The sequence below is a fragment of the Oreochromis aureus genome, linkage group 22, assembly GCF_013358895.1.
Source record: "Oreochromis aureus strain Israel breed Guangdong linkage group 22, ZZ_aureus, whole genome shotgun sequence".
Taxonomy (NCBI): domain Eukaryota; kingdom Metazoa; phylum Chordata; class Actinopteri; order Cichliformes; family Cichlidae; genus Oreochromis; species Oreochromis aureus.
This window is the reverse complement of record NC_052962.1, coordinates 23,493,901-23,520,190: the sequence shown is the minus strand read 5'-3', so window position 1 is coordinate 23,520,190 and position 26,290 is coordinate 23,493,901. Positions and strand designations below refer to the sequence as shown.

The 26,290-nt window shown below is 40.9% G+C and overlaps 1 protein-coding gene and 1 long non-coding RNA gene across 8 annotated transcripts; one reads left to right on the top strand and one right to left on the bottom strand.

The window, feature by feature from the left end:
* Positions 1–465: 465 nt before the first annotated feature.
* On the bottom strand, positions 466–2,099 carry LOC116320021. The gene is made up of 4 exons (XR_004199422.2): positions 1,917–2,099; positions 1,754–1,777; positions 1,459–1,618; positions 466–1,069 (listed from the first exon to the last, which is right to left on the bottom strand). It is a non-coding gene; the product is annotated as an uncharacterized LOC116320021 (long non-coding RNA).
* Positions 2,100–2,453: 354 nt separating this feature from the next.
* Positions 2,454–25,248, top strand: trim46b (tripartite motif containing 46b). 7 transcript variants are annotated; one of them, XM_039606101.1, is made up of 12 exons: positions 2,454–3,010; positions 7,351–7,612; positions 7,823–8,012; positions 14,587–14,785; positions 15,338–15,484; positions 16,230–16,325; positions 16,665–16,918; positions 17,663–17,784; positions 17,984–18,322; positions 21,296–21,525; positions 23,459–23,526; positions 23,865–25,248. In XM_039606101.1, exons 2-12 carry the CDS (start codon positions 7,357–7,359, stop codon positions 24,292–24,294), a joined length of 2,331 nt encoding a protein of 776 aa, XP_039462035.1. In that variant the 5' UTR covers positions 2,454–3,010; positions 7,351–7,356; the 3' UTR covers positions 24,295–25,248. The 7 variants fall into 7 exon arrangements, 6 of the variants coding, with proteins under 6 accessions (XP_039462035.1, XP_039462036.1, XP_031595417.2 ...); XR_005610016.1 differs by lacking the exons at positions 2,454–3,010; positions 23,865–25,248 and adding exons at positions 4,251–4,942; positions 20,521–20,585 and having other exon boundaries at positions 23,459–23,516; XM_039606102.1 differs by lacking the exon at positions 2,454–3,010 and adding an exon at positions 4,251–4,942 and having other exon boundaries at positions 21,455–21,525.
* Positions 25,249–26,290: the final 1,042 nt, after the last annotated feature.

The following is a 26,290-nucleotide window of genomic DNA, read 5'->3' as shown; positions in this document are numbered from 1 at the left end:
GTGTCAAATAGTATTTTTGGATAGAAGGAAACCATTCAGAAACAGGTCAAGTCAGGAATTCAGAGGTTTATCTACTTCTTAGTAAAAAAAAAAAAAAAAAAAAGGTAGTAAACTTTATGGCTTTAAAAACAATCTGGGTGGATCTTATCATCCAGCAGTTTCAGTGGTTTACATATTTCACATTCCTATAGTCCTGAAAGGATTACCTATAATCAGAGATGGGCAGTAACGCGTTACAGTAACATGTTACAAGTAACGCGTTTATTTATTTTCTGCTGTTTTACACTTGCATCTATTTGAAAGAGTGGGTGTAAACACAAAACATTTTATTTTATATGCTGGAATATGCAGAAAATAGGTTTAAATGTTAAACAGATTTCTTAAGGTCAAAGACTGTTGCATATAATTTAATTTTTGCTTGATGCAATGTGCATGAAGTTATGATTAAAATTCATTTGATTACATTTTATATGATGGACTATGCAGAAAAAGTAGAATTGGACTAAAAGATCTATTGCTTTATTACCTTTTCAGGTTGTGTATCATGTTTTGAAAGATTAATTACTTATTTTCAAAAGTAATCAGTAAAGTGACAGGATTACTTTAAAGTAATAATTAGTAACTTGAACACTACCGCCAATAGGCATAGTTTTCTAACAGTAGATGGCAGCATTACCTGAAGGAGGTACAGTGGACACAAACATCAGTGTTATATTCTTAAGCCCATGTGAGAATAGGGGGCAATATGGGTATATCCTAACATGGAACAACTAGTTCAGAGGTGTGAATAGGCAACTAGCAAACATTTCTATCCATCCCTAAGACAAATCAAGTTAAAGAAAAAACAAACGCAGTCTTTGACTTTGACAGACTTTGTTTTGATGTGAATCCAGGTAAGGCCTATATTGGGTTTCTTTCCACATCAGCAGTGCTTTACTTTGGGAAGCCTTTTGAATCCAGTTCTTTCACGACCTTTTGGAGGGCGTCATGGCTTGCACAGGCGCAACCAGCAACCAGTGAGGCGAACTCTTCAAAGTCCACACGTTTATCATCATTGTTCATTTTTTCCCTGCAAAGGTGAAACAAACATTTAATAACTTTGAAAATAAGAGCCTGTGAATGTAAAGCATTTACCATGTCTCTACTTAACATTACAGGTGTTTAAGTTTTGAGCCAGTCGTTTATGTTCATTTCATTAAAACAAAACACAAGAAAAGGGCCGAGTTTAATAATACTTTGTTTTTTTAATTAATTAATTAAAAAAAAAAAATTGTATCTCTTGGTTCATGCTTTTAGTCAGGCTGTTATGAGAAATTTGCAAACTCAGATTTGTGAGGCTAGTTGATTTTAATGCTAAGCTGTGCCTTAAACATTTACATTGCACTTTAGTGACATCGAGACACACATTTAAGGTTACTGTGATCATTTGCAGTGATTTACTACAGTGTTTTCCCTTACCTCACCAAGTACGGGTAGTTCATCCTTCACTAGTTTTAGAAATTGTTCTTTGGTCAGTTTTTTGTCATCTCCTTGGTAGGACATGTAGACACTGAACATTGCAGCCAATGCCATTTCCAGTCTTGTTGGGTCTGACATTTTTGCAGCGCTGTACAAGAATCTGGACAAGAAATAAAATGGATCATGAAATATTATTTGGCATGCATCGGCAGAGGGACAGAAATGTAGATGGACTGCACTTACAATAATTCTTTACTTTTTAAAAATGTGATTCTTAACTAAAAGTTTTACATACCTTTCAAAAGGAAGAGCAGCTTCACTGAAACAAAATACATGCAGTTAGAGTAGAACCAAAAACCAGCCAGTTTAACATAATTACAGATGAATCTTCAACCACAAGACAAAATTTGTCTAGTTTCTCTCTAAACAATAAAAGTCATAGAAAAGTCTGCTCCTACCTGGATTCAACGGAGTCGACGGAGTGAAGAGAAAACCACCTCCATAGGGTTCAACAGGGTATTCGTGACACTCACATTGGCTGTTTTCAAGATTCCTGTTTAGCAAGTTTGTTTGCTTTTTTTTTAATTTTAACTGCTTCCATCCTGGAGGCCCTCGCACACAGGCAAATTCAATAGGCCACCTTCTACTGCAATCACTAAAATAGGTATAGCTTTCTTATACTTGATTTCTGTTGCAGGACTGGTAGCTTCACTTTTAGAACTGGTTTACTTATAGTGTGCCTACTTATTGTGGTATGGTTGACTTTCCTTTTTGCCATTTTGACCAGGTGTGGGTAATAATGGTCTTTCTTTATTGCAGTTATAATTCTTCCCCTGGCCTGGTGTTGATCAGCACACTTGCACAGTTCAATAAAAGATCTGACGAAAGACGAAAAGAAACACTTTCTGATTGCTAGATACAGCTTGAAGTAAAGCGGCTGTTTTGTAATAAAAACAGATTGACCAAGTCAAACGCAGGTGAGGCATGTATATCTCATGTTCATTGTTCAAACAGGAATTTTAATATGAGGGAGTAGTGTACACACCCAACAGAGAGCTGGTTAGGTCTTATTGAACACAGCTGTCAGGAAACTTTCCACCTGTGGAAGAAACACTGAGACATGTGAATAGCTACGGCGGTCTTTTTGAAGAACAAATCAGTTGTTGCTCATTGCATGTTAAATCCAAATAAGTTTTCTAGTAAATTAAAATCCTTTGAGCACCAAAACCAGCATGCACTGCAGAAGACCTCTGTTTATCCGTTTATTTATTTTCAACCAGAAAATTGATTCTTTTGAAAAGAATACAATAGAATAGAAAAGGCTTTTATTGCCATTGTACTTGCAAAGCAAAATTGTGGAATTAGGCTGAATACAGTGTGTGCTGTGACAGCATACTCCAACCTGCCTTCATTTCTTTTGATCCCAATCAGCCACACTGGCAACACCTGGGCCCAGTGTGCCAGTGCTCTGCAAACACTGCATACTGCACTTCTTCATTCGTGCACTCACTCACGCCACTGACAGTACTGACTACACACCCTGACTTCACATGTAAGTTTCTTAGTAGAAGTTCATTATTTCTGTACTGTAAATTAAAGCAGTATCATGGCTGCACAGCCCAGTTGACTACAACTGACATCAGTTTCCTTTAAATTATGAATTTAAGTTCTGCTAATAATACTGAATATGATGTCAAAATATAATGATGGAAACTACAATCAGTTTTATTTCATACATGTGTAGTTTTGCTTGAGCAAAGGAGTTGAATACCTCCATGGCAGACAATAAACATAAAATGATCAGTCCCCGTAAATAATTTAAAGGATTTTTTTTCTCAAGTGTTTACCAAGTGCTTTTAAACAGAGGAAAGGATTTTTGATATAACATTTCTAAACATGCTATTTTTCTTAAAAATGTTCTACTTGCACACAAAACAGAATAAGAAAGAAAATAAACAAAACGACCAGTGTCACTACTGAAAAACTGACTTTTTTAACTGACCTCTGTTGGTTTGTCTTTTAAGCTACACAGAATATAAAATCTTCAGCAAAGGTTTAAGCTCACACCTAAGAAAGCATCATGACGACAACAAAATAAATCAGTTTAGACTCGAGAAAAATAATTTTTGATTCCAAGAAAGGAGATGATGGGTATGCAAAGTTATCACTCACTGGAGTGACAAGTATCATCAAGAAATTCAAAGAGAGACACTTGGTACAGAACAAGCCAGGCAGAGGTAGGAAGAGAAAGATTTCAAAGACTCTTGGAAAAAAAACAACAAGTGAGAGATGTGTCTAAAGACTCCAGAACAGCTGCCAAGATCCGAGTGAGTGACTTCACCAAGCTTGGAATCTGCAGGCTACAATATGCTACTTCAGATAGTAGCTCCTACATCCATGTTTTGCATTCTGTAAAGTTTAGTTGTTGAATTTTCTGAGGATCCTAAAACATGAAAAAAGTCATTTCTGATGTTTCTCTTTATTTATTTATTTGTATGTACAATATCTTTGCTTAGTAAATAGCCTTTAGTCAACAGGAGTTATGAAAGAGTTTGTATATAAAACACAAAAAGTAGCTGCTTTCCCAAGTATATTTATGACTTTGTGTTGTTTTACCTACTCTTATGTCTGCATTGCCGTCATCATATATCTTGATTTATATTATCATTGTAGAACTGTTAAATTTGTTGCAATTTCTGCTATCCTCTTGGCCTGATCACTCCTGAAAAATACATTTTTATAAGTCAGTGAAAGTTTTTGGCCTGATCAATAAAAGATATATAAAACTCCCTTTGCCAAAAGCTGGTTGCAGCTTCTATCTTATGACATGATTGTTTTTTTCTGGCTTAAACTGACATCATCCACGAGAGATGTCTTCGACAGAGTCTAGGCCAACGACTCCTTTACAACATTTTAAATCCCGGAAATCAGTTTTAAACCGACAAACACTGTTTTTTCCCCTCTACGTTCTTGAGTTATTAAGGAATGGGTTCCTGGATTTACAGCGATTTTCCCTGTGTTCCGCATCAGCTGAGGGCATCCGGTGCAGGATGGGAAGGGAAACGTAGGGGGAGGGATGCCTGCGTGAGGAATAAAGCCACAGGCATCTTTTAGTAGTAGCTATTCGGCGTGGATGTACTCGTAAATTAAGAACAAATTCAGATTTTTGTTTTCAGAAAGCGTTTTGTTTAAATGCCTAAAAGCGTCACACGGTGCTTCTTATCAGTCGTTAATTAACGCGCGTAAAAATGTCCAAATTAAATATCTAATAAAAAAAAATAATATTAATATCCAAAACGCTTGTATATTCGAGACATATTTTCGGCATATTTCGCGTTCTTAATATGTGTTACATGGCCATCGGCCTGGACACACCACGATCTATTTCCAGATGATGAAAACAGGGGGAAGCTATGCTCTTAAAATGGCAGAGATGGATTTAAAAACAGCCACATCAGCGATGGAAGCCTTGGTTCGCGCCACCGTAAGTGTATATCTGTGACATTGTGCTGTTAGTTGATATACGCTGAATATAACGTGGAGTATGAATTTGTATTTATTTATTTATTTATTTTAAATAAAGAGTAGCTATCGTGTTTTAAAGGGGAAAACCGAATTATCGGCGTGGATGGCACCTGCCGGAGTGTCTCTATCACATGGGCCCAATCGTTGTACTATCTGTTTCTGATCCTCAATTAAAGTCCACTGAAATAAAATAAAAATAAAACATATTTTTCTTATCATCTTTAGCCAATTAAATATTGATCTTCTTCGATTTTTGCTTTAACGACATTAATGAGCTATAGTCGGTAGCCTACATATCAGACTTGAGCTTAACCTCCATTCAAATGTGGCAATTATAATAACGTCATTAAAAAAATAATAGCATGGGTGCAGACACGTTTCTTTTTTTGGCAATCCGGATGCTCGTTTCCATGGAGACGAGATACAGGACTCGGGGCTGCTGCTGAGACAAATATAAAAACGTGTATCGGTGCATCTGGGAGCATCAAGCATTGCAGGGTTAAAACCTAGAGGTAATTTTTAGACACGGCTCCAACAGAGCGTGGTGGACTGGTCTTAGAGGTGCACACAGAGCGCGTTCAGCAGTCAAAGGCAGTCACGTGCGTTATCTTTTCCGTCGCCATAGCCCGTTTCCTCCAGAGCCCATCGTACCTGCGCCAGGAGGTCGTTGTAATCGCTCAAACCCCTCCCCTCTTTGCACTACACAGACACTGCTCTGATCCTGGAAATGCTGTCATGGCGCCTAGATTCCAGGTGAAGGTAAGGATGCGCTGCTTGTTTTTCCGCGCCGGCCTCAGCAGCAGCAGCAGCAGCAGTGCGGACTGTGCATGTGAGATGGAGGTAGAGAGCCACAGTTTGTAGCTGTGCGCTCAGCCTGCAGGAATCGGAGGTGCTTGAAAATGCGATAGGCTAAGCTGCTAGAGGATGAGAAAAAGACAGGCCAGAGTTGACATTGGAGAAAATGACTGAGGTGGACTGAGGGAGGAAGGAGGTTATTAGCATTAATCCAGTTTCATGCTTCAATGCAGGTCGTCGCTATCCGCCAATTCTCTCCGTGTAATTCTAATTTGACTAAGGTGGTGCTCTCTGCACATTGGGTAGATGGTGCGCTATCAGCCAGTATTTGCACTGATTTTCACATCCGGCTTTATTGTATGAATGTAGAACTCTCCTTTTTATATTCCTTTCATAATATTCCAATTGTTCTACATCCCTATGCATGATCTTTGTGTTTTAACTAGCCCTGATGGTGGCATCATATCATATCACAGTGACACAATCCCCAAATCCCCTATGCAGCACTGTCAGTCTGTTTGCCTTGTCCTGGTTTTGAAGTTAACTCATAATGTCTGTGATGCCCTGCAACCAGTTTGGTAGAAGGTTCTGTGTCAAGGGCATCCACAAAGCCTGTAAAGGGACAACAAATTAAATATTCTTATTCTTAACGTCACTGGACTTAAAATCTGTGTATTTTTCACACAGACCAGGATGTAATGAGAGTGGAATTAATCCTTTATCAGATCAGAGTGACTGCAGTGGTAAAGTCACAGGTTTATGCAACAGTCAGTGTCCTTTTCTGTCAGATCAATGTCCTTGAGCAGAGCACGCGTTAAGTGCTCCAGAGGTGCGAGTTTTGATTCGCCATCCAGGTCTGTTTGCTGTAGTTTCACAAAGCGAAGGTGCTGCATTGGCAGTAATGTATAGAAAAAGACAAATGCATTATCAAACCTGATTTTGCGTGCTAATATATTACACATTATTACATATTTTTACAAAATTGCGTAGAAAGAATTTCTGAGTCATAAAGAAAATGGCTCATGGTCACATACATAGCTGTGATTTAAGAGATGGAAGGTTGAATAATTAATGCCTCATCTTAATCCATATTTAACAAGATTGGCACCCTGTGTTGCCTGTGTGCGACATCTTTTTCACATTGCTAAGTATTTCTCAGGGTATGTGCTGTGAAGCTGTTTCCCCTCAGTTATACATCTGCAAGTCGGACTGGTCTAAAACGTGAATGCTGTTCTGGTACTGAGTAAAAATAAGTCTATAGAAGTAAGAATCAAAACTCTTAAGTGTAAAACGACATTTGGCTGAGTCATACTCTTAATTTTGCATCTTTATGCTATAATTGGATCGTTTTAGATTTTAATCAATTCCATTGCCATTCATGTTTGAGAGCTTTTTCTACTGCCTGCAAATTTTAGTTCCATTTATTCAAGTTAAAAAATTTTTGTGCACAGTCGGTCGTCTGTGTGCTGCATTCCTAAACACATTCATCTTCGGGATGTCTGGATACTCGGCCTGTTTTTCTCTACAGCACCATGTGCAGATAGTCATCCTTTGCTTGTTTGCTTCCAACAGTCTAACATGAAGAGCCTGGAGCATGAGTTGCATTGCCCCGTGTGTAAGGAAATAGTCAAACAGCCTGTGGTCCTGCCATGCCTGCACAGCGTCTGTCTCTTGTGTGCCTCCGAGGTCTTGGTAGCAAATGGATACCCGCCTCCAGAGCTTCCACCAGAACCCAACTCACCAGCCTCCACACCCAACACCCGTTCACCTCGTCAGGCACGCAGGCCCACACCTAAAAATGAACAACGGCCCATCGACCGCGTGCTGCGTTCAGGTTTGTAGTAGCTCTCTCCATTTATAACCTAAACTAAATCTTACAAAGAGAAGAGGGAGGGTGTTTTTGCTTTTGTCAGTGAGGCATTCTTTCTTTTTTGGTGTAATGTGATTGCATTTTCATGCCATTGAAAAAGAACTGGAAACCATGATTTTCCTTAAGTTTTTACTTTTTTCTTTGTTTATAACTGGTTTTACTTTTGTGTTTAAGGTCCACACCCCCCTTCACCATCCATGCCAAGGTCTCCCGGTTATGGGACGTACCCAGGTAGACGCCGTAAGGAAGGTCCACCCTTGGTGATGATGTTCCCCTGTATCCCCTGCGGCAGAGATGTTGAGCTGGGAGAGAAAGGCCTTACTGACTGTCTGCGCAACCTCACCTTGGAGCGTATAGTGGAGAGGTAAGTATAGACTCAATCTGCAAACAGAAGATTGGGAGCTGTGGCTCAGGTGGTCGAGCAGGCCATCTCAAAGTCAATGGATCGATCTCCAGCTCCTTCAGATGAATGAATATTAGAAAAATGACCGTGTATGTGACTGGGCGAATGAGACTTGTAGTAAAAAGTGCTTTCCGTGTTTTACTTGAGCAGAAAGATTCTATGAGATTAATGACAAAAAAGTTAGATAATCCTACAGAGTGATGATGTCCATCAGTGCTTATGATGTTTATGGACAAATGTAAATAAGGAGAGGACTTGGACCTGAAAAGCAGAAGGTATGGGAACAGGTCCAAAACTTATTGTCAGTATTCAGCAGCTGAACCAGCACTGAGCATGCACTGCAACATGCTGTAGCTACCCTGGCTGACTGCACGTTTCCACAGCTTTCCATTCATCACCTGCTCATTACCATTTGTCTTAAGCTTACCCATGGGCTCGAATCACTCTTTTTTTTTTATAAACATTTGTGTTCCTTTAATGAGAATTTATTTCATGTCCAAATATTCAACTCATTACCATAATCCTTTATTTGCTTGGTTGCCAGGTCCCACATCATAAAAAAAAAAAGGTGGAATTAAAGCTGCAAGCAGCGATATGAGGGCCCTCGCACCCCGGCGCGTCGAGCCAAGCCCAACACCTAAAACCAGCGCTTCCGATCTGATGTCACATTGATGGAATTCATGCATTTAACCACCAGCTAAAATTTCATCTCATTCAACCATTATTATAGTCGTCCCACTAGGTGGCGCTCTAACCATTGCTGACAAATGGCATAACAAACATTTCCGAGCTCGAGTCTCATCACGCCTGCGACCTTTGGGAGAGATTGGACATTGTGTTTTTGAGCGACAGCAGGTTACTGCTTTTTGGCGGTGATTGAAACTCCACGTGCCGCCATGACCACCCGTTTCCCTGAGCGTAAAAAGCTTCGCAATTTAACATCACAAAGGTCTTTAGATTCCACACACAGGAGATCACGTAAATCTAATGAAATCCCTTGGAGGAGTTCGTCAAAGTATGAGGCCTGAAAAGAGGGAAAATGTCGCCAAATTTACACATTAATTTTAAAATGGCTGACTTCCTGTTGGATTTGGGATACTGCTCCAAGAGACTTTTTGTACATCTTGATATCTCCAATAAGCTTGCCAGGTTTCAAACTCATACATAAAACACAGAGCAGGGGCTGTTGTTTTGAAATTTTGTAGGGGGCGCTGTGGAGCCATTTTGCGCTGTTCAAGGAAAATGAACATATAAAACAAATCCTCATCACATTAGAGGTGTGCGCCAAATTTCAAGACTTTTAAACTTTTCAAGCCCCTCAAAAGCCACTTCATCTTTCATGGTGAACTGCGTTGCCACCAGGGTGCGCCGTTCAGTTTATAGTCACAATTTTCTCACTGAAGCATCAAGAGGGACTGATGGTGATATTCACCGCTTTTGAGGTGGCCACGATGAACCTGTGAAAATCAGTACAACAAAATGAAAGACATGACATTTCCTGGTGCCACTAGGTGGCGCTCTACGTATTCCTGACAATGGGCATATCAATCTGTTCAGGGCGGGTCTGACATCATCCCTGTAAAATCTGGTACTGATCAGATTGGATTTCATTGAGTTACACTAATTTGTTTCTTCATGGCGAGACCTCAATGTTCGCCATGCTGCTGAGGTCACACCCTTCAGCGAAAACTCACAGTTTTCTCTGTAACCCAAGACCAACTCCTTAAGGCTTTCCTGGAGAAATTTGAGGCTGCAGATGTCACCCATTACAATACTGTACCCCAAAGTGTAAAACATGACATTTCCTGTTCCCACTAGGTGGCGCTGTCCCTGATGTCAAATATGGCAGTTGAAATATGTTCAGGGGTGGAGCCTTATCATATGTGTCAACTTTGGTCAAGGTCGGACAATGTATGACAGAACGAGAGGCAATAAGATTTTCATGGCGAGTCATCGAAATTCGCCGTGGCGCCACGGCCTCACAGTAACCCGAAAACTCAAAAGCTCCGCAATTTAACATGGCCCTGGTGTGTAGTTGAGACTGACCAAATATGAAGCTTGTACGATGAAATTCCAATGAGGAGTTCGCAAAAGTTCGAGGCATGGAAATGGCAAAATTAGAGCCAAAATGTCACCTTCACTTCCAAATGGCGGACTTCCTGTTGGGTTTAGGACATGGCCATAATAGACTTTTATGTGCGTCTCCGAACGTTAGATATGTGTTCGAGTTTTATACATGTAGGTCATACCCATCTCGGGGCTCGCGTTTCTCATTTTTCTAGGTGGCGCTACTGAGCCAATTTTCCCTGGACATGTCTACGGACATTAAAATACGTAAATTTTCACCAGACCTGACGAGTCTGCAAAATTTCATGAGTTTTCGAGCATGTTTAGGCCCTCAAAGGCCGATTCATTTGCCGAAATAATAATAATAATAATAATAATAATAATAATAATTAAAGCTGCAAGCAGCGATATGAGGGCCCTCGCACCCCGGGCGCGTCGAGCCAAGCCCAACACCTAAAACCAGCGCTTCGATCTGATGTCACATTGATGGAATTCATGCATTTAACCACCAGCTAAAATTTCATCTCATTCAACCATTATTATAGTCGTCCCACTAGGTGGCGCTCTAACCATTACTGACAAATGGCATAACAAACATTTCCGAGCTCGAGTCTCATCACGCCTGCGACCTTTGGGAGAGATTGGACATTGTGTTTTTGAGCGACAGCAGGTTACTGCTTTTGGCGAGTGATTGAAACTCCACGTGCCGCCATGACCACCCGTTTCCCTGAACGTAAAAAGCTTCGCAATTTAACATCACAAAGGTCTTTAGATTCCACACACAGGAGATCGCGTAAATCTAATGAAATCCCTTGGAGGAGTTCGTCAAAGTATGAGGCCTGAAAAGAGGGAAAATGTCGCCAAATTTACACATTAATTTTAAAATGGCTGACTTCCTGTTGGATTTGGGATATTGCTCCAAGAGACTTTTTGTACATCTTGATATCTCCAATAAGCTTGCCAGGTTTCAAACTCATACATAAAACACAGAGCAGGGGCTGTTGTTTTGAAATTTTGTAGGGGGCGCTGTGGAGCCATTTTGCGCTGTTCAAGGAAAATGAACATATAAAAAGAAATCCTCATCACATTAGAGGTGTGCGCCAAATTTCAAGACTTTTAAACTTTCCAAGCCCCTCAAAAGCCACTTCATCTTTCATGGTGAACTGCGTTGCCACCAGGGTGCGCCGTTCAGTTTATAGTCACAATTTTCTCACTGAAGCATCAAGAGGGACTGATGGTGATATTCACCGCTTTTGAGGTGGCCACGATGAACCTGTGAAAATCAGTACAACAAAATGAAAGACATGACATTTCCTGGTGCCACTAGGTGGCGCTCTACGTATTCCTGACAATGGGCATATCAATCTGTTCAGGGCGGGTCTGACATCATCCCTGTAAAATCTGGTACTGATCAGATTGGATTTCATTGAGTTACACTAATTTGTTTCTTCATGGCGAGACCTCAATGTTCGCCATGCTGCTGGGGTCACACCCTTCAGCGAAAACTCACAGTTTTCTCTGTAACCCAAGACCAACTCCTTAAGGCTTTCCTGGAGAAATTTGAGGCTGCAGATGTCACCCATTACAATACTGTACCCCAAAGTGTAAAACATGACATTTCCTGTTCCCACTAGGTGGCGCTGTCCCTGATGTCAAATATGGCAGTTGAAATATGTTCAGGGGTGGAGCCTTATCATATGTGTCCACTTTGGTCAAGGTCGGACAATGTATGACAGAACGAGAGGCAATAAGATTTTCATGGCGAGTCATCGAAATTCGCCGTGGCGCCACGGCCTCACAGTAACCCGAAAACTCAAAAGCTCCGCAATTTAACATGGCCCAGGTGTGTAGTTGACACTGACCAAATATGAAGCTTGTACGATGAAATTCCAATGAGGAGTTCGCAAAAGTTCGAGGCATGGAAATGGCAAAATTAGAGCCAAAATGTCACCTTCACTTCCAAGTGGCGGACTTCCTGTTGGGTTTAGGACTTGGCCATAATAGACTTTTTGTGCGTCTCCGAACGTTAGATATGTGTTCCGAGTTTTATACATGTAGGTCATACCCATCTCAGGGGCTCGCGTTTCTCATTTTCTAGGTGGCGCTACTGAGCCAATTTTCCCTGGACATGTCTACGGACATTAAAATACGTAAATTTTCACCAGACCTGACGCGTCTGCAAAATTTCATGAGTTTTCAAGCATGTTTAGGCCCTCAAAAGGCCGATTCATTTGCCGAAATAATAATAATAATAATAATAATAATAATAATAATAATAATAATAATAAATTAAAGCTGCAAGCAGCGATATGAGGGCCCTCGCACCCCGGTAGCGTCGAGCCAAGCCCAACACCTAAAACCAGCGCTTCCGATCTGATGTCACATTGATGGAATTCATGCATTTAACCACCAGCTAAAATTTCATCTCATTCAACCATTATTATAGTCGTCCCACTAGGTGGCGCTCTAACCATTACTGACAAATGGCATAACAAACATTTCCGAGCTCGAGTCTCATCACGCCTGCGACCTTTGGGAGAGATTGGACATTGTGTTTTTGAGCGACAGCAGGTTACTGCTTTTTGGCGGTGATTGAAACTCCACGTGCCGCCATGACCACCCCGTTTCCCTGAACGTAAAAGCTTCGCAATTTAACATCACAAAGGTCTTTAGATTCCACACACAGGAGATCGCGTAAATCTAATGAAATCCCTTGGAGGAGTTCGTCAAAGTATGAGGCCTGAAAAGAGGGGAAAATGTCGCCAAATTTACACATTAATTTCAAAATGGCTGACTTCCTGTTGGATTTGGGATATTGCTCCAAGAGACTTTTTGTACATCTTGATATCTCCAATAAGCTTGCCAGGTTTCAAACTCATACATAAAACACAGAGCAGGGGCTGTTGTTTTGAAATTTTGTAGGGGGCGCTGTGGAGCCATTTTGCGCTGTTCAAGGAAAATGAACATATAAAAAGAAATCCCTCATCACATTAGAGGTGTGCGCCAAATTTCAAGACTTTTAAACTTTTCAAGCCCCTCAAAAGCCACTTCATCTTTCATGGTGAACTGCGCTGCCACCAGGGTGCGCCGTTCAGTTTATAGTCACAATTTTCTCACTGAAGCATCAAGAGGGACTGATGGTGATATTCACCGCTTTTGAGGTGGCCATGATGAACCTGTGAAAATCAGTACAACAAAATGAAAGACATGACATTTCCTGGTGCCACTAGGTGGCGCTCTACGTATTCCTGACAATGGGCATATCAATCTGTTCAGGGCGGGTCTGACATCATCCCTGTAAAATCTGGTACTGATCACATTGGATTTCATTGAGTTACACTAATTTGTTTCTTCATGGCGAGACCTCAATGTTCGCCATGCTGCTGCTGGGGTCACACCCTTCAGCGAAAACTCACAGTTTTCTCTGTAACCCAAGACCAACTCCTTAAGGCTTTCCTGGAGAAATTTGAGGCTGCAGATGTCACCCATTACAATACTGTACCCCAAAGTGTAAAACATGACATTTCCTGTTCCCACTAGGTGGCGCTGTCCCTGATGTCAAATATGGCAGTTGAAATATGTTCAGGGGTGGAGCCTTATCATATGTGTCCACTTTGGTCAAGGTCGGACAATGTATGACAGAACGAGAGGCAATAAGATTTTCATGGCGAGTCATCGAAATTCGCCGTGGCGCCACGGCCTCACCGTATCTCGAAAACTCAAAAGCTCCGCAATTTAACATGGCCCAGGTGTGTAGTTGACACTGACCAAATATGAAGCTTGTACAATGAAATTCCAATGAGGAGTTCGCAAAAGTTCGAGGCATGGAAATGGCAAAATTAGAGCCAAAATGTCACCTTCACTTCCAAATGGCGGACTTCCTGTTGGGTTTAGGACATGGCCATAATAGACTTTTATGTGCGTCTCCGAACGTTAGATATGTGTTCCGTTTTATACATGTAGGTCATACCCATCTCGGGGCTCGCGTTTCTCATTTTTCTAGGTGGCGCTACTGAGCCAATTTTCCCTGGACATGTCTCACGGACATTAAAATACGTAAATTTTCACCAGACCTGACGCGTGTGCAAAATTTCATGAGTTTTCGAGCATGTTTAGGCCCTCAAAGGCCGATTCATTTGCCGAAAATAATAATAATAATAATAATAATAATAATAATAATAATAATAATAATAATAATAATAATAATAATAATAAGAAACAGAGCAGATACAATAGGGCCTTCGCACTTTTGTGCTCGGGCCCTAATAATAATAATAATAATAATAATAAGAAACAGAGCAGATACAATAGGGCCTTCGCACTTTTGTGCTCGGGCCCTAATAATAATAATAATAATAATAATAAGAAACAGAGCAGATACAATAGGGCCTTCGCACTTTTGTGCTCGGGCCCTAACAAGCTCAATAACTTGAGGCTAAATCAGTCTGTCTTACCTTACCTTTCTCAGGTACAGACACACGGTGAGTCTGGGCAGTGTGGCTGTGATGTGCCAATTCTGTAAGCCGCCTCAAACTCTGGAAGCCACCAAGGGCTGTGCTGACTGCAGGTCTAATTTCTGCAATGAGTGTTTCAAACTCTATCACCCATGGGGAACGCCACGGGCGCAGCATGAGCACATCCAGCCTACACTCAACTTCAGACCAAAGGTAGTGAAACACTGACACACACATACTGTTCATCCACATTGGCTTGTGATAAAATAAAGTCTAAGTGATAGCAGACATGAAGTCTTTTGTTGCACTTTTTAACAAGACATGCTTTGCTGAGGGTTTATAAGTATTAATTGTATATGTTGTTAAATAAGTGGTAAACTGAGTGTAGTTATATTGCACTGCATTATATAGAAAGTGTGATTGCCATGCGAGGCACAGTTCAAGTTGCATAAAGGATAGTAATTGTACATTACTGTAAGACTGCATGGAAGAAACAGTTATGGTTTCTTTCCATGTGCAAAATATGGATTTCTGACCCACTTAGATTATAACAACACAAAGAAGAAAATACAGAGACCCCTTTACATTTACTTTACTTTTGTTTTTCAGAGCCCTCCGCTGGCTCTTGGCTGCTTAGCAAAAGGCAAAGCAATAAATTACCCAGGCATCCTCACACTTGTGTGCTACATTCCTCTGTTTTCTTCCACTCAGTAAAAACGTGCCTCAGATTAAATTGTTCTCATCTGTTTTGCCTGTCTCGCTCAGGTGCTGACTTGTCCAGAACACGACCAGGAGAAGCTGCAGTTCTATTGTCGGTCATGTCAGCGGCTGCTCTGCCCCCTCTGCAAACTGCGCCGCATTCACACCGGACATAAAATCCTCCCAGTGGCCCAGGCGTACCAAGCGCTGAAGGTTTGACTCACAATCTGACATCTATCTCTGTCCCGCACAGTGAAAGGTTTACTAGAGGCAGGAATACACACAAAGCAAACATGTAGTAGTGGAGCCAGCGTATATGTGAATAGTGTGACACCTTCCATTTCACACATTTCACAGTTTAAAATAATATATTATAGTAGTCAATGACTGCTTCACTGCTTCCTCTGACAAACAAACTGAAATCAGCTGATTGTTGCACAAGTGCAAATGCAACCGATAAGCAGGATCGATCGGCAGGCAGACTAACAATTCCAAGGAATTGGACTAGAGAACCGGTTCTTGATTCCCGTCCCTATCTATCCTTCCATCTTCTTTCACTTGTCTGGAACACCTCACCCAGGTGCCATCTGACAAGGTCAGATAAACAACCTCGACTAGCTCCTTTTGATTTGGAGAAGTAACGACTCTGCTCCAAGTCTTTCACGCAAGACTGCAGAGATAATATTCTGAGCTATCATGGAGGAATTGTTCCGCCACTTAGACTTAGTCTAGATTTCTAAAATAGTTTTGCACTTCTCTAACATTTGAAACGCAACCACCGAATGCAATGAAGGTAAAGATAAAAATGATGCTGTGCTGTTTAAAAAGCTACAGTAATGCAGCTTTAACTGTTAGACAAGCATAGTGTGCAAGATAATGCAGATGTGTGGCTGTGTGAAACTGATAATCCGTGTGCATTTGTTGTTTCTGTGTCGCGTATTTGGTGTTAATTTGACAGGAGAAGATTACAAAGGAGATGAACTACATTCTGTCCAACCAGGACACAGTTCTGGCTCAGATTACCCAGCTGGAGAGTTCCATCACACAGACTGAGGTGATTAATACTTCTGGCCCACAAAGTCTCCCTGAACATGGGATTAAAATCAGTCAGCAGCTACTGCAAGTATTTGTTCAGCCTGGCTGTTTAGGATTGGATACTATGTACAACTGCTGCATGTTTCATGCATGATCCAACCTGTTTGACTCTTTTACAGTAAACCTGTTACCTACTATAGCTGGCATCCCTAATCATATAATTACAAACCTATGTAACTCCAAAAATGTGTCTTTTCTCAAAGTGTTTTATTATGTTTTTTGGGCCCTTTTTAAGAATCTATCAGCAGAAGCCTGATGTTAGTTCTCCAAACTTGTCTTTGTGCTTTTTCCTCACCAGGTAAACAGTGTGTCGGCCAGAGAGCAGCTGGCTCAGAGCATCAGGGATTTGACGGCCGCTCTCGCCGAGCGTCACGCTTCGCTCACCCAGGCTCTGGAGGGGGCACGGCAGAAACGAGGCGAGGCACTGGCTGCTCAAGTGGCGGAGAGACGTGGTTTGTTGGAACACGCTGGGCTCATGGCGTTCACGCAGGAACTGCTGAAAGAAACAGATCAGCCCTGTTTTGTGCAGGCTTCTCGCCAGACTCATAACAGGTTTCCTTTTTGTTTACGTTAAGTAATCACTCTCTGATTTGATAGAATAGATCTTAGATTAGCTCTTTCCTTCTTTTTTTTTTTGAGGGGAAATCTTCAGAGACTTCTCTTCGTGCATTCTTCTCTGTGTTGTTTGGCTTCAGGGTAGAGGAAGCAAGCTTAGAATGTATAGGAATCATAACTTCATTGGTTCCAATGTAGGATTCATGTTTTATAATTGACTTGTTTTTCAGCTGATCATCTTATATATATATAATACTAAGCCCCTTTGTTATTTTCTTTCTGTAACAAGCTGTTCTAGCTCCCTTGCACCTTTGGGCCTACATTCTTATGACTGGCTGCCTAATTTATTAAATTTACTGGGATTATTTGTGCAGACCCTTAACTCATTATTAGAAAGTTCAGTTTATTGTTGCATCTGTTATTGTAAAAGTAAATATCCATCAGAGAGGAGGCAGGGAACACCCTGGCTAGGTTCAAATGTAAATATGTGAAAGGGAATAAGGAAAGCCCCACATACAGCACAGTATCTGGAAATAAAAACTGAAGGGATGTCACTAATGTGCTGTTTATATTTTTTTTTATTATAATAGAAATATAGATTAAAAACAGTCTTATCTTTTATTTATTAATTTTTTTTTTGTCTTTCATACGTCCTTTAAAACTGTGAGTCTTCCTCACTGTCCCTCCTGAAAGCCTTTGTTGATTCCTCTGACGCCGCTCTCTCTGTTTTCACTGCACTAGGCTGAGTAAAGCAATTGAGAATCTGCAACATTTCACACTAGCGGCCGACCCATCATTCAGACACTTCCAGCTGGATGTCTCCAAAGAACTTAAACTCCTGACAGAGTTGAACTTCATCCAGGGTGAGGAGGGTTGTAGTTGAATGGTAAAAAAGATACGAATGAAATAGAGTAAGAGCGGGTTTTCTATTGACTTTCTAATTAAACATTCACTGTCTAAATAATTTCATACCAACTACATGTGAGCGGGTTATATAATTATTATTATTACATATATAACATAACTTAAAAATTTGATCTAATCATTATGTTATTGCCATAGTGCCCTTGGCTCCAGTGATCGATACCCAGCGTAGTCTGGCCTACGACCAGCTGTTCTTGTGCTGGCGACTGCCCCCGGAGTCTGCACCATCCTGGCACTTTTCTGTAGAGTATCGCCGTCGTGGCGTAGTACCAGGAGGAGCGTCCAGAGGTGGGATCAGAGGAGGACTGGCTGCTGCACGCTGGGGCTGGCAGCGATTGGATGAAGTGAGTGGAAGCAGCGCTGTGATTGACAGGTTGGAAATGGACAGCGTGTACGTGCTGCGGGTGAGAGGCTGCAACAAGGCGGGCTACGGAGAGTACAGCGAGGAGGTGTACCTGCACACCCCGCCTGCACCAGGTGAGGGTACACACCGAGCTTCTTAGTTGTCCTTATTAACAACTGAACAGGAAGACTTTGTCACAGTGTAAACACACCCAAACAACATGGCTGTTTGAAAAAAAAAACGAAACATGTCAAACTAGTTTGAGGTGAGGTTGCTTACATGCATGTCACGGATTATCGTGGGAAAGCAACCACACCTTGAAACTGGACTACAACCAGTTTTGTACCATGTATATTTTTGGGATTCAATGTTTTATTTATAAGATAAAAAAGATCTTATCTGCCGACTCAACATTTACCCCAATTATAAATCATGACTATGACACCAAGCAATCCAGCTTTTGCAATACCTGCCAGTGAGTGGTTCTCCCAGTCAGTCCGACTCTGGAGGACTTTTGTTTTAATTCTGCCAAACTGGAGGGTTTTGCGTGTCACACTACCACAACCATGTTTGACTGTTGCACAGAGCGCTTTTATGTTACTTTTAACCTTGGATTTTATGAGCAGCAAACCTTCAAAACCTTCCAAAAAGTTCAACTTTAGTCTCGCCAGTCCACTGAATATTTTCTCAAAAGTCTTTGGGATCATCAGTAGGTTTTCTAGCATTTTTTTTTTTTTTTTTTTGGCTGGCCACCAGGTTAAAGACTGGAGGAGGACTCTGTGGTTTGTTGATGGCCCAAAGTCTTAGAAATGGCCTTGGTAACCCTTTCAAAACCGAGAGAAAGGTCCTGATTTTGTTTCTCATCTTTTTCTTTAGATTGTGGCATAATGTGTTGCTTTTTCAGATCTTTTAGCCCACTTCACTATCAGACAGCTTCTTTTTAAGTCGTTCTTGATTCAACAGGTCTAGCAGTAATTGGGCCTGGGTGTGGCATGTGAAATTAAATTCATCTGTCCAAAAAATGTTGTTAATCAGAGTTAATTAAGGATTTAACAAGGGAGATAATTACTTTTTCACACAGGTCCAGGTAGCTTTTTCCACTTTAATGAATGAAATCACTATTTAAAAACAGCATTTTGTATTTACTCTGATGATATTTTTCTAATATTAGAATTTAGTTGATGATCTAAAACATTTAATTGTGATAAATATGCATAAAACTAAGAAATCAGGAAGGTGGAAAATACTTCAACAGTACATTCACAGCACTGTACATAATCTGTAAATGTGTTAGACAAGAGTCACATTTTAAGTCACTTGAAAAGCCATAATGTGAAAAACAGTTGCTTGTTATGTACATTCCACGAGTAGTTTAATTTACCTGACCTGTGATAGGATTCCCTTGAACACCTTTGGGTTAGGCTCTTATGCAGAGCTGGTTTAAAGGAGCAGTCCAACCTGATTTTAGTCCCAGCTCCCAACATGGAAGAATCGTCAGGAGACTCTTAGCACACCTTAATGAACTGCATGTGTTTTAGTGTCATTCACATCTTGCAAGATTAACAATGTGCGCTGTACAAACCATAATCCCAAAAAGTATGGAAATATTGATACCTGAAACAAAAGCAAATGCAACAAATAAATGAATAAACAAGAAAAATGGTGTAAACACAAACCCCACTTTCCTTGGTGAAAGCTTTATTATTTGGACTTTATTTTCTGATTTATTTTGCCTGTTTCTCTCGCCATGTAGGCACATTGCTTGTAACAGAAACACAGAAACTGGCACCAACATTAACTTAGCTCACAGTAACTGTGCATGCTGGAGGTAAAACTGTAAGAAAACATACCCAGAGCACACCCAGTAAACAGTTCTTGGCTCACAAAGTCTTTTGTTGCAGGCATTTTGTGCCTAAGGTGTTTTTTAAAAAAACAACAAAAAAAACAGGCATCTCTGTTACTCTTACAAATATGTTTGCTGTACCTAAAGACCTCAAGCTCTTTAGACAGTATCAAATATAATTACTCAGAAAAGGGGATATAAATTCGGATGGTTTATCCCTCTGTTGAGTGTAAAATGCATCATACACACTTGACACGTTCACCACATCGCACCCATTTTTTGTTTTTTCATTTAAAATGAAAGCATTGGAATGCTTACTGTGGTGAAATGCTTAAAAATCCATTCTCTTTTCTTTTCTGTCATTCCAATTTTCCTTTTTTCCTTTCTCACCTATGTCCACTTCTCTCTCTCTCTTCACTTTTGAACCATCTTCACTTTCTTACTCTTTATTTCCTCATCTTTCTCTCATGTATTATTTCCATTTCACAGCTTTCTACTTGTCATCCTCAACTGTGCTACTTCCAAGCTGCCAAACTACTTGCCTCCTACAGAACGTAAGAAGTGCACTCATACGTATCCTCTCACCAACTCTCTGTACCCCATACCACTAAATTATTTGGTCCCTTCCCTGTTTCTCTTTATGGTCATCCCACACATCCTCTGTTCTTCCACCCCTGCTTAGACACCCACTCATCCCTCCGCCTCCCACTTTACCTCCTGTAACGAGATCTGTCTCAGTGCTGATGAGGTTTGCGGTTTGTTAAGACCTGAGGCTTAACAACATGGATCTGATTCAGATCTAGGGCTTTTTAACTATCGATTTGAGTGATTGCTGAATTCCTTGTGTCCTTGTTGGCTGTTGTTTCCTTCCTGCTATTGCGTATCTTCCCACTGTACTTCCTGTGGAAATACTGCGCCTAACGCTGCCAAAGCTTCTGTATTTTACTTCCTGAGTCATCAGTGGGTTGTGTGGACCAGTGTCCTTTTCTCTTCCAGTGCTGGTGGAAGGAGGTGCATGCCTGCTCTGTGGTCCTCTCCCTCTAGGCTCTCCTCTCAGCTGCTTCTTATTTCCTCACTGTTTTTCTCTTTGCTGTTTTCTGATTGTAAATCTGTCTGTCACCTCCTGTCACTTCTAAAAAACCCCATGTGTCGGCTCTGTATGCACCTGTCCCTTTGTTTTCTCATTTCTCCCTCTTTCTTGCCTCCATTCTCTTCTTCTCTCCCCTCCCTCTGCTGTGTCCTCTGTCATACTCTCTCCTCCCAGTGCTTAACTTCTACCTGGACTCTCGCTGGGGTCTCCATGCCGACCGCCTGGTGGTCAGCAAAGAGCAGCGTTGTGCCCGCAGCGTTCCCGGTCTCTCTCTGCTGCAGGCTGCCGACCACGCCCTAACTTCCTGTCACCTGACTTCTGACCTACTTGTAGGGGATGTAGCCATTACACAAGGACGGCACTACTGGGCATGCTCAGTGGAGCCTGGGTCTTACCTTGTGAAGGCAAGTGAATTCATGTGCATACATTTCAAAAATCATTGGTTATTATTATTCTTTGGCTTTTTTCCACATCGTGTCTCTGTCCCGTCTTCCTCCCCTCACCCCCAACCGCCCCCACTCCCTGAGCCTGGTTCTGCCAGAGTTCTTCCTGTTAAAAGGGATTTTTTTCCTCCCCACTGTTGACAAAGTGCTTGCTCATAGGGTTTAATCTGATTGTTGGGGCTTTCTGCTTTCTCCATATTATTGCAGGACCTATACTTATAATACAAAGTGCCTTGAGGCCTTGTGATTTGGCACTATTTAAATAAAACTGAATTGAACTGAGCACTTCATGAATACGTACTGCTAGGTCATAATTCCCATTACTGTGTGTGGAGTATAGTATAGACTTTTTTCAAAAAATTATAAATATTCCTGATTAAAAATGCTTTAATCTTCTTTTTTAAAAAAACCCAATTTGAGTCCTGCTTAAGGCCCCAGGTCATCAGATTAAGAAAGACTAATAAAAACAAATGTGGTCTGTGAAACTCAAGGAAAATAAAACTTTTGAGTTTTTAAAGCAAGACTTGACTCGGCCAAATAGATTTCTTTGGGCAAATTTCAGAGCCCTGGGGTCCTGACTGCAAACTACCTCTTAACAGTTTCTACTTTAGTTTAAAGAAGAGCCCTAGAACAGACAAAAGGCCTCTTTGTCCAAACGATCTCAAAGTACAAACTGGCCTGTATGATACCGAGAGGTCCGAGATGTAACTTAGAGAACTTGCAAGCCATGAAGTTGTGTAAGCCATGAACGGCTTTAAGGGTATTAAAAAAATCCTAAAATCTAAATTTAAAATGTCCTCAGAGCCGGTGTGAGGAAGGTTCAATGGGAATGATGTGTTAATGAAGTTAAAGTGTGATTTCATCAGTAAGTTCAGTCTTCTGTCATTACATTCAACCATAATGAAATGAAAAAGTGTGTGTAAATGTGTGTGCATTTAAACACACTGTCTGCCGCCTTCCTTTTTCAAATGAGCCCTAAACCTCTTATAATGGTGACAGGAATCCAGAGAACACATAAACCCACCCCCCGGACTACAAGCAGTTTGTTCTCATTTTCGTGCCTCACTCTTGCTCCGTTTCCAATTTATTCACCTCTCATTAGTAGATGGGGATCTGCCTTGTCTAGGAGGCAGATCCCCACGAGGCTTTCCCCAAAGTGGAGCTGTGGAGCATACTTGCGCCATCTGCTGTTATCTACTAGAAACGCTGTCGAATCTAAATGAGGAAATGGTCCCAGCTTGTGAAATAACCAAAACCATTTTAATTAATATACTGAAACTAATATACCTAATAATTGTAATTCTCCTTTTCTCCATGGGTCTATTTATATAAACTCCAGAGTTTTAACTACTTCATTTATTTTCTTAATGCCTATTCCAGCTGTTATAGATGGAGAGGCTAGACAGGTTGACACACACAGAGAGGCAGACAACCATTCACACCTATGGACAAATTAGAATTGCCAATTAACTTAACTTACTTGGGAAGACGTCGGAGTAGCAGAAAGGCCCCAGCCAATATCAAAAACTTGAGTATTTCCCCCCATAAGGGTGACATACAACAGCTTCCCCTGTATTTTTAATGATGGGTTTTGATACCTCAGTATATATATTAATAAAGATATTGTCTGATGAGCATTAGAATAGTTTCCAGGTTTTTATCAAGGGTAGCTGCTCAGTTCAGAAAAAAGCTTCAATGGTTACTCCTATTGTTTAAGCACATGGTAGCACATTCAGTCAGTGCACGTTTTTATATCAAGAAGTAATGGGGTAAAGCTTAGTGTGAGGCTTTGGCCTTCAAAAAGAAAAAAATGGATAACTTAAATAAGGTTTGCTATAAAAACGAGTTCTTTATCAATTACACAACGGTTGTTTCTTTTTTCTTTTTGGAACAGGTGGGAGTGGGCCTGGAGTCCAAACTGCAGGAGTGGTTTCACCTTCCACAAGACATGGCCAGTCCCCGGTGAGCAAAGAGAATATGAAAGTCACAGACAGCTCCAGATCCAGCCTAATAGATAATACTTCCAGCAGTGATGATCATGCACATTATGATTTACTACAATATTAATGCTTATTTATCTGTGTTTAGGATCCACTCTTCAAATAGGATTACAGATTAGGTTTAATTGTATCTACTTAATATAAACAAAATCTTAGGTATGCAAAAAGTAGGAGGGTCTAAATACTTGACCTGCAAACATTTGTAACACATGCTGTGACTGAGACGCCACAAAAACTAGTTTAAAGAAAGAAAGACAGTGGTCAGAAAAGAACTTAAGAGCTCTCTCTCTCTCTCTGCAGCTATGACCCAGACAGCGGCCATGACAGCGGAGCAGAGGATGCCCTGGATTCTGCGCCGCCCTTCTGCTTTCTGACTATGGGGATGGGTAAAATCTACCTGCCGCAGCACAGCTACCACCATCAACAGCGGGACCCCATCACCAACAGCAACGGCCATTCATCGCCCGCTGGCCTCACTTACCCGCTGCCGCCCCGGCTCGGTGTGTGCCTTGACTTTGAGAAAGGGCGCGTCACGTTCTACGATGCCCATTCCTTGCGGCCTCTTTGGGAAGGCCACGTGGATTGCTCCGGCCCCGTGTGCCCCGCTTTCTGTTTCATTGGTGGAGGGGCCCTACAGCTGCAAGAGCTGGTAGCCAATCGCAACGCAGATCAGACTCCAGTCAGACGGGTGACCATCCAGCCGCGAGTTTCCAATTTAAATAATGGCTGATCTGAAGTTGGTAATCTGGAATGTATTTGGTTAATTTGTGAAGTATTTACAAAGCTAGAGCGAAAAGTTAGACATCTCAGCGATTTTGGTTTGTATTTAATTTTCTTCTACAAGAAAATGTTTCTATAGCAACAAATATGCAATGTAATTATGTTTCTTACATTTTTGTTACATGCAGTTTTGCAAGAGTTACTGCTTAAGAAGTGTCTGGACTATCCAGCACCTGATATGTAATTATATCTTTGATGCTTGCACTTGTAGCCAGGCTATACTGCATACATTTATAAGGCTAATGTATACATAGCTTCACACAGTGTCGTCTTTCATGTAGAAGCTTTTACTCTGTCATTTCATGTCCTTAATGTTCCTCTTTTGTTTCAGAGATATGAACATTATGTGAATACAAAAGAGCTTTTATTGCATCTATAACTAAATCTGTGTTTAACCACAGCTAATGCTAGTCATTCAGCCATTATGATCCCAACCAAAGTGATTGTTTTTCTGGGATGTAAATGTGGTAAATTAGAGGTAGAGAGGAACAATGAGGCAATACTGTAATTAGAGGCTCCAATTATACCTCTGCTGCACAGCTAATCACTAGTTTCCACACTTCTGTTTGTGCATCGCTGTTTTGGATTTCAAATAGTCTGATGTCTGTGTGTGTGTGTGCGTGAGTGTATGTGTGTGCATTTGGGTGTTTAATTCCCTGTTTTCATGGGGGCGTGTGGCTTGACTGATAACGGCACCGACTGGCAGATAGTGAAAACTTGTTTTCTCGCACACAATACTTTTGATTTTTTTTCCCCAACCTTGCTTGATTGTAAGTTAATGAGCAGCGCTTCTTATGAAAAGAACAGAAGATTAACGTGTAAACTTTGTCTGCTGACAGAATGTTTGCAAAAGAAAAATGGATTAAGGAAGTAAACACTGAATAAATTCAAATTGTTTAAATTATTACAGACTCACCTTCTGTTTCATTGTGTTGCCGTGGTTGTTAGAATTCAATCAGCGTTTCAGACTGTTCTTAATCGGCTTCTTTACTGTGCCCCGGCAGTGAAACGTTAGCGCTGTTTCAGCACTAGGGGGCAGCAGTACTCCGTCTGAGCAAAGCACTAGAGACACATGCAGTTACTGTAGTGGTCTGATTACATTTATTTGGAAAGGAGAATCACTAAGGCTGTTCCCCATATATTATTTGGTATGTGATACTGGTAAACAAATGACTGAAATGTGCTGGTAAAAAAATTTTCTAACCTTATTCTTAAATACAAAAATAAATATTTGCCTTGTCTTTCCTTTTTTGCCATATAAAGAAAATATCATGATGATGAAGGTGATGAAGAAGAATTAAGGAATTGTCAAACTTAGTTAAAAAAAAATAGATACAGTTGCGGATGCTTCTATTAAACAAATCTATCAAATTATGAGGCCAGCTTATGTATACAACCAAATGCGATTCAATTCACTTTTATTTATATAGCGCCAATTCACAACTACAGTTGCCTCAAGGTGCTTTATATTATAAGGTAAAGACCTTACAATAATACAAAGAAAATCCAGAAAACCCCAACAATCATATGATCATATCTATAAGCAAGCGCTTATAGATAGTGACAGTGGGAAGGAAAAACTCCCTTTTAACAGGAAGGAACCTGGGGAAGAACCAGGCTCTGGGAGGGACGGCCATCCGTATGACCGGTTGGAGTGAGGGGCACAGAACTCTTTCAGAGTTTTTTCTACTCTTGGATCTACATGAAGTGTTTCTAAAATGACTATTGATGTGATGGTGAGTTTGAAGGTTGTCTGTTTCAAGTTGCCCTGCAACAAACTGGCGACTTATCCAAGATGTACAAACCTCTCACCCTACTATACCTTAGCTAGGCATCAGCCTCCCACGAACCTGAATTGGATAAGTGGAAGAAAATGGATGGATGGACGGATCTGTATGATGTCAAAAAATGGGGATAATCTCTTTAAAATGGTCACCTTGGACGCA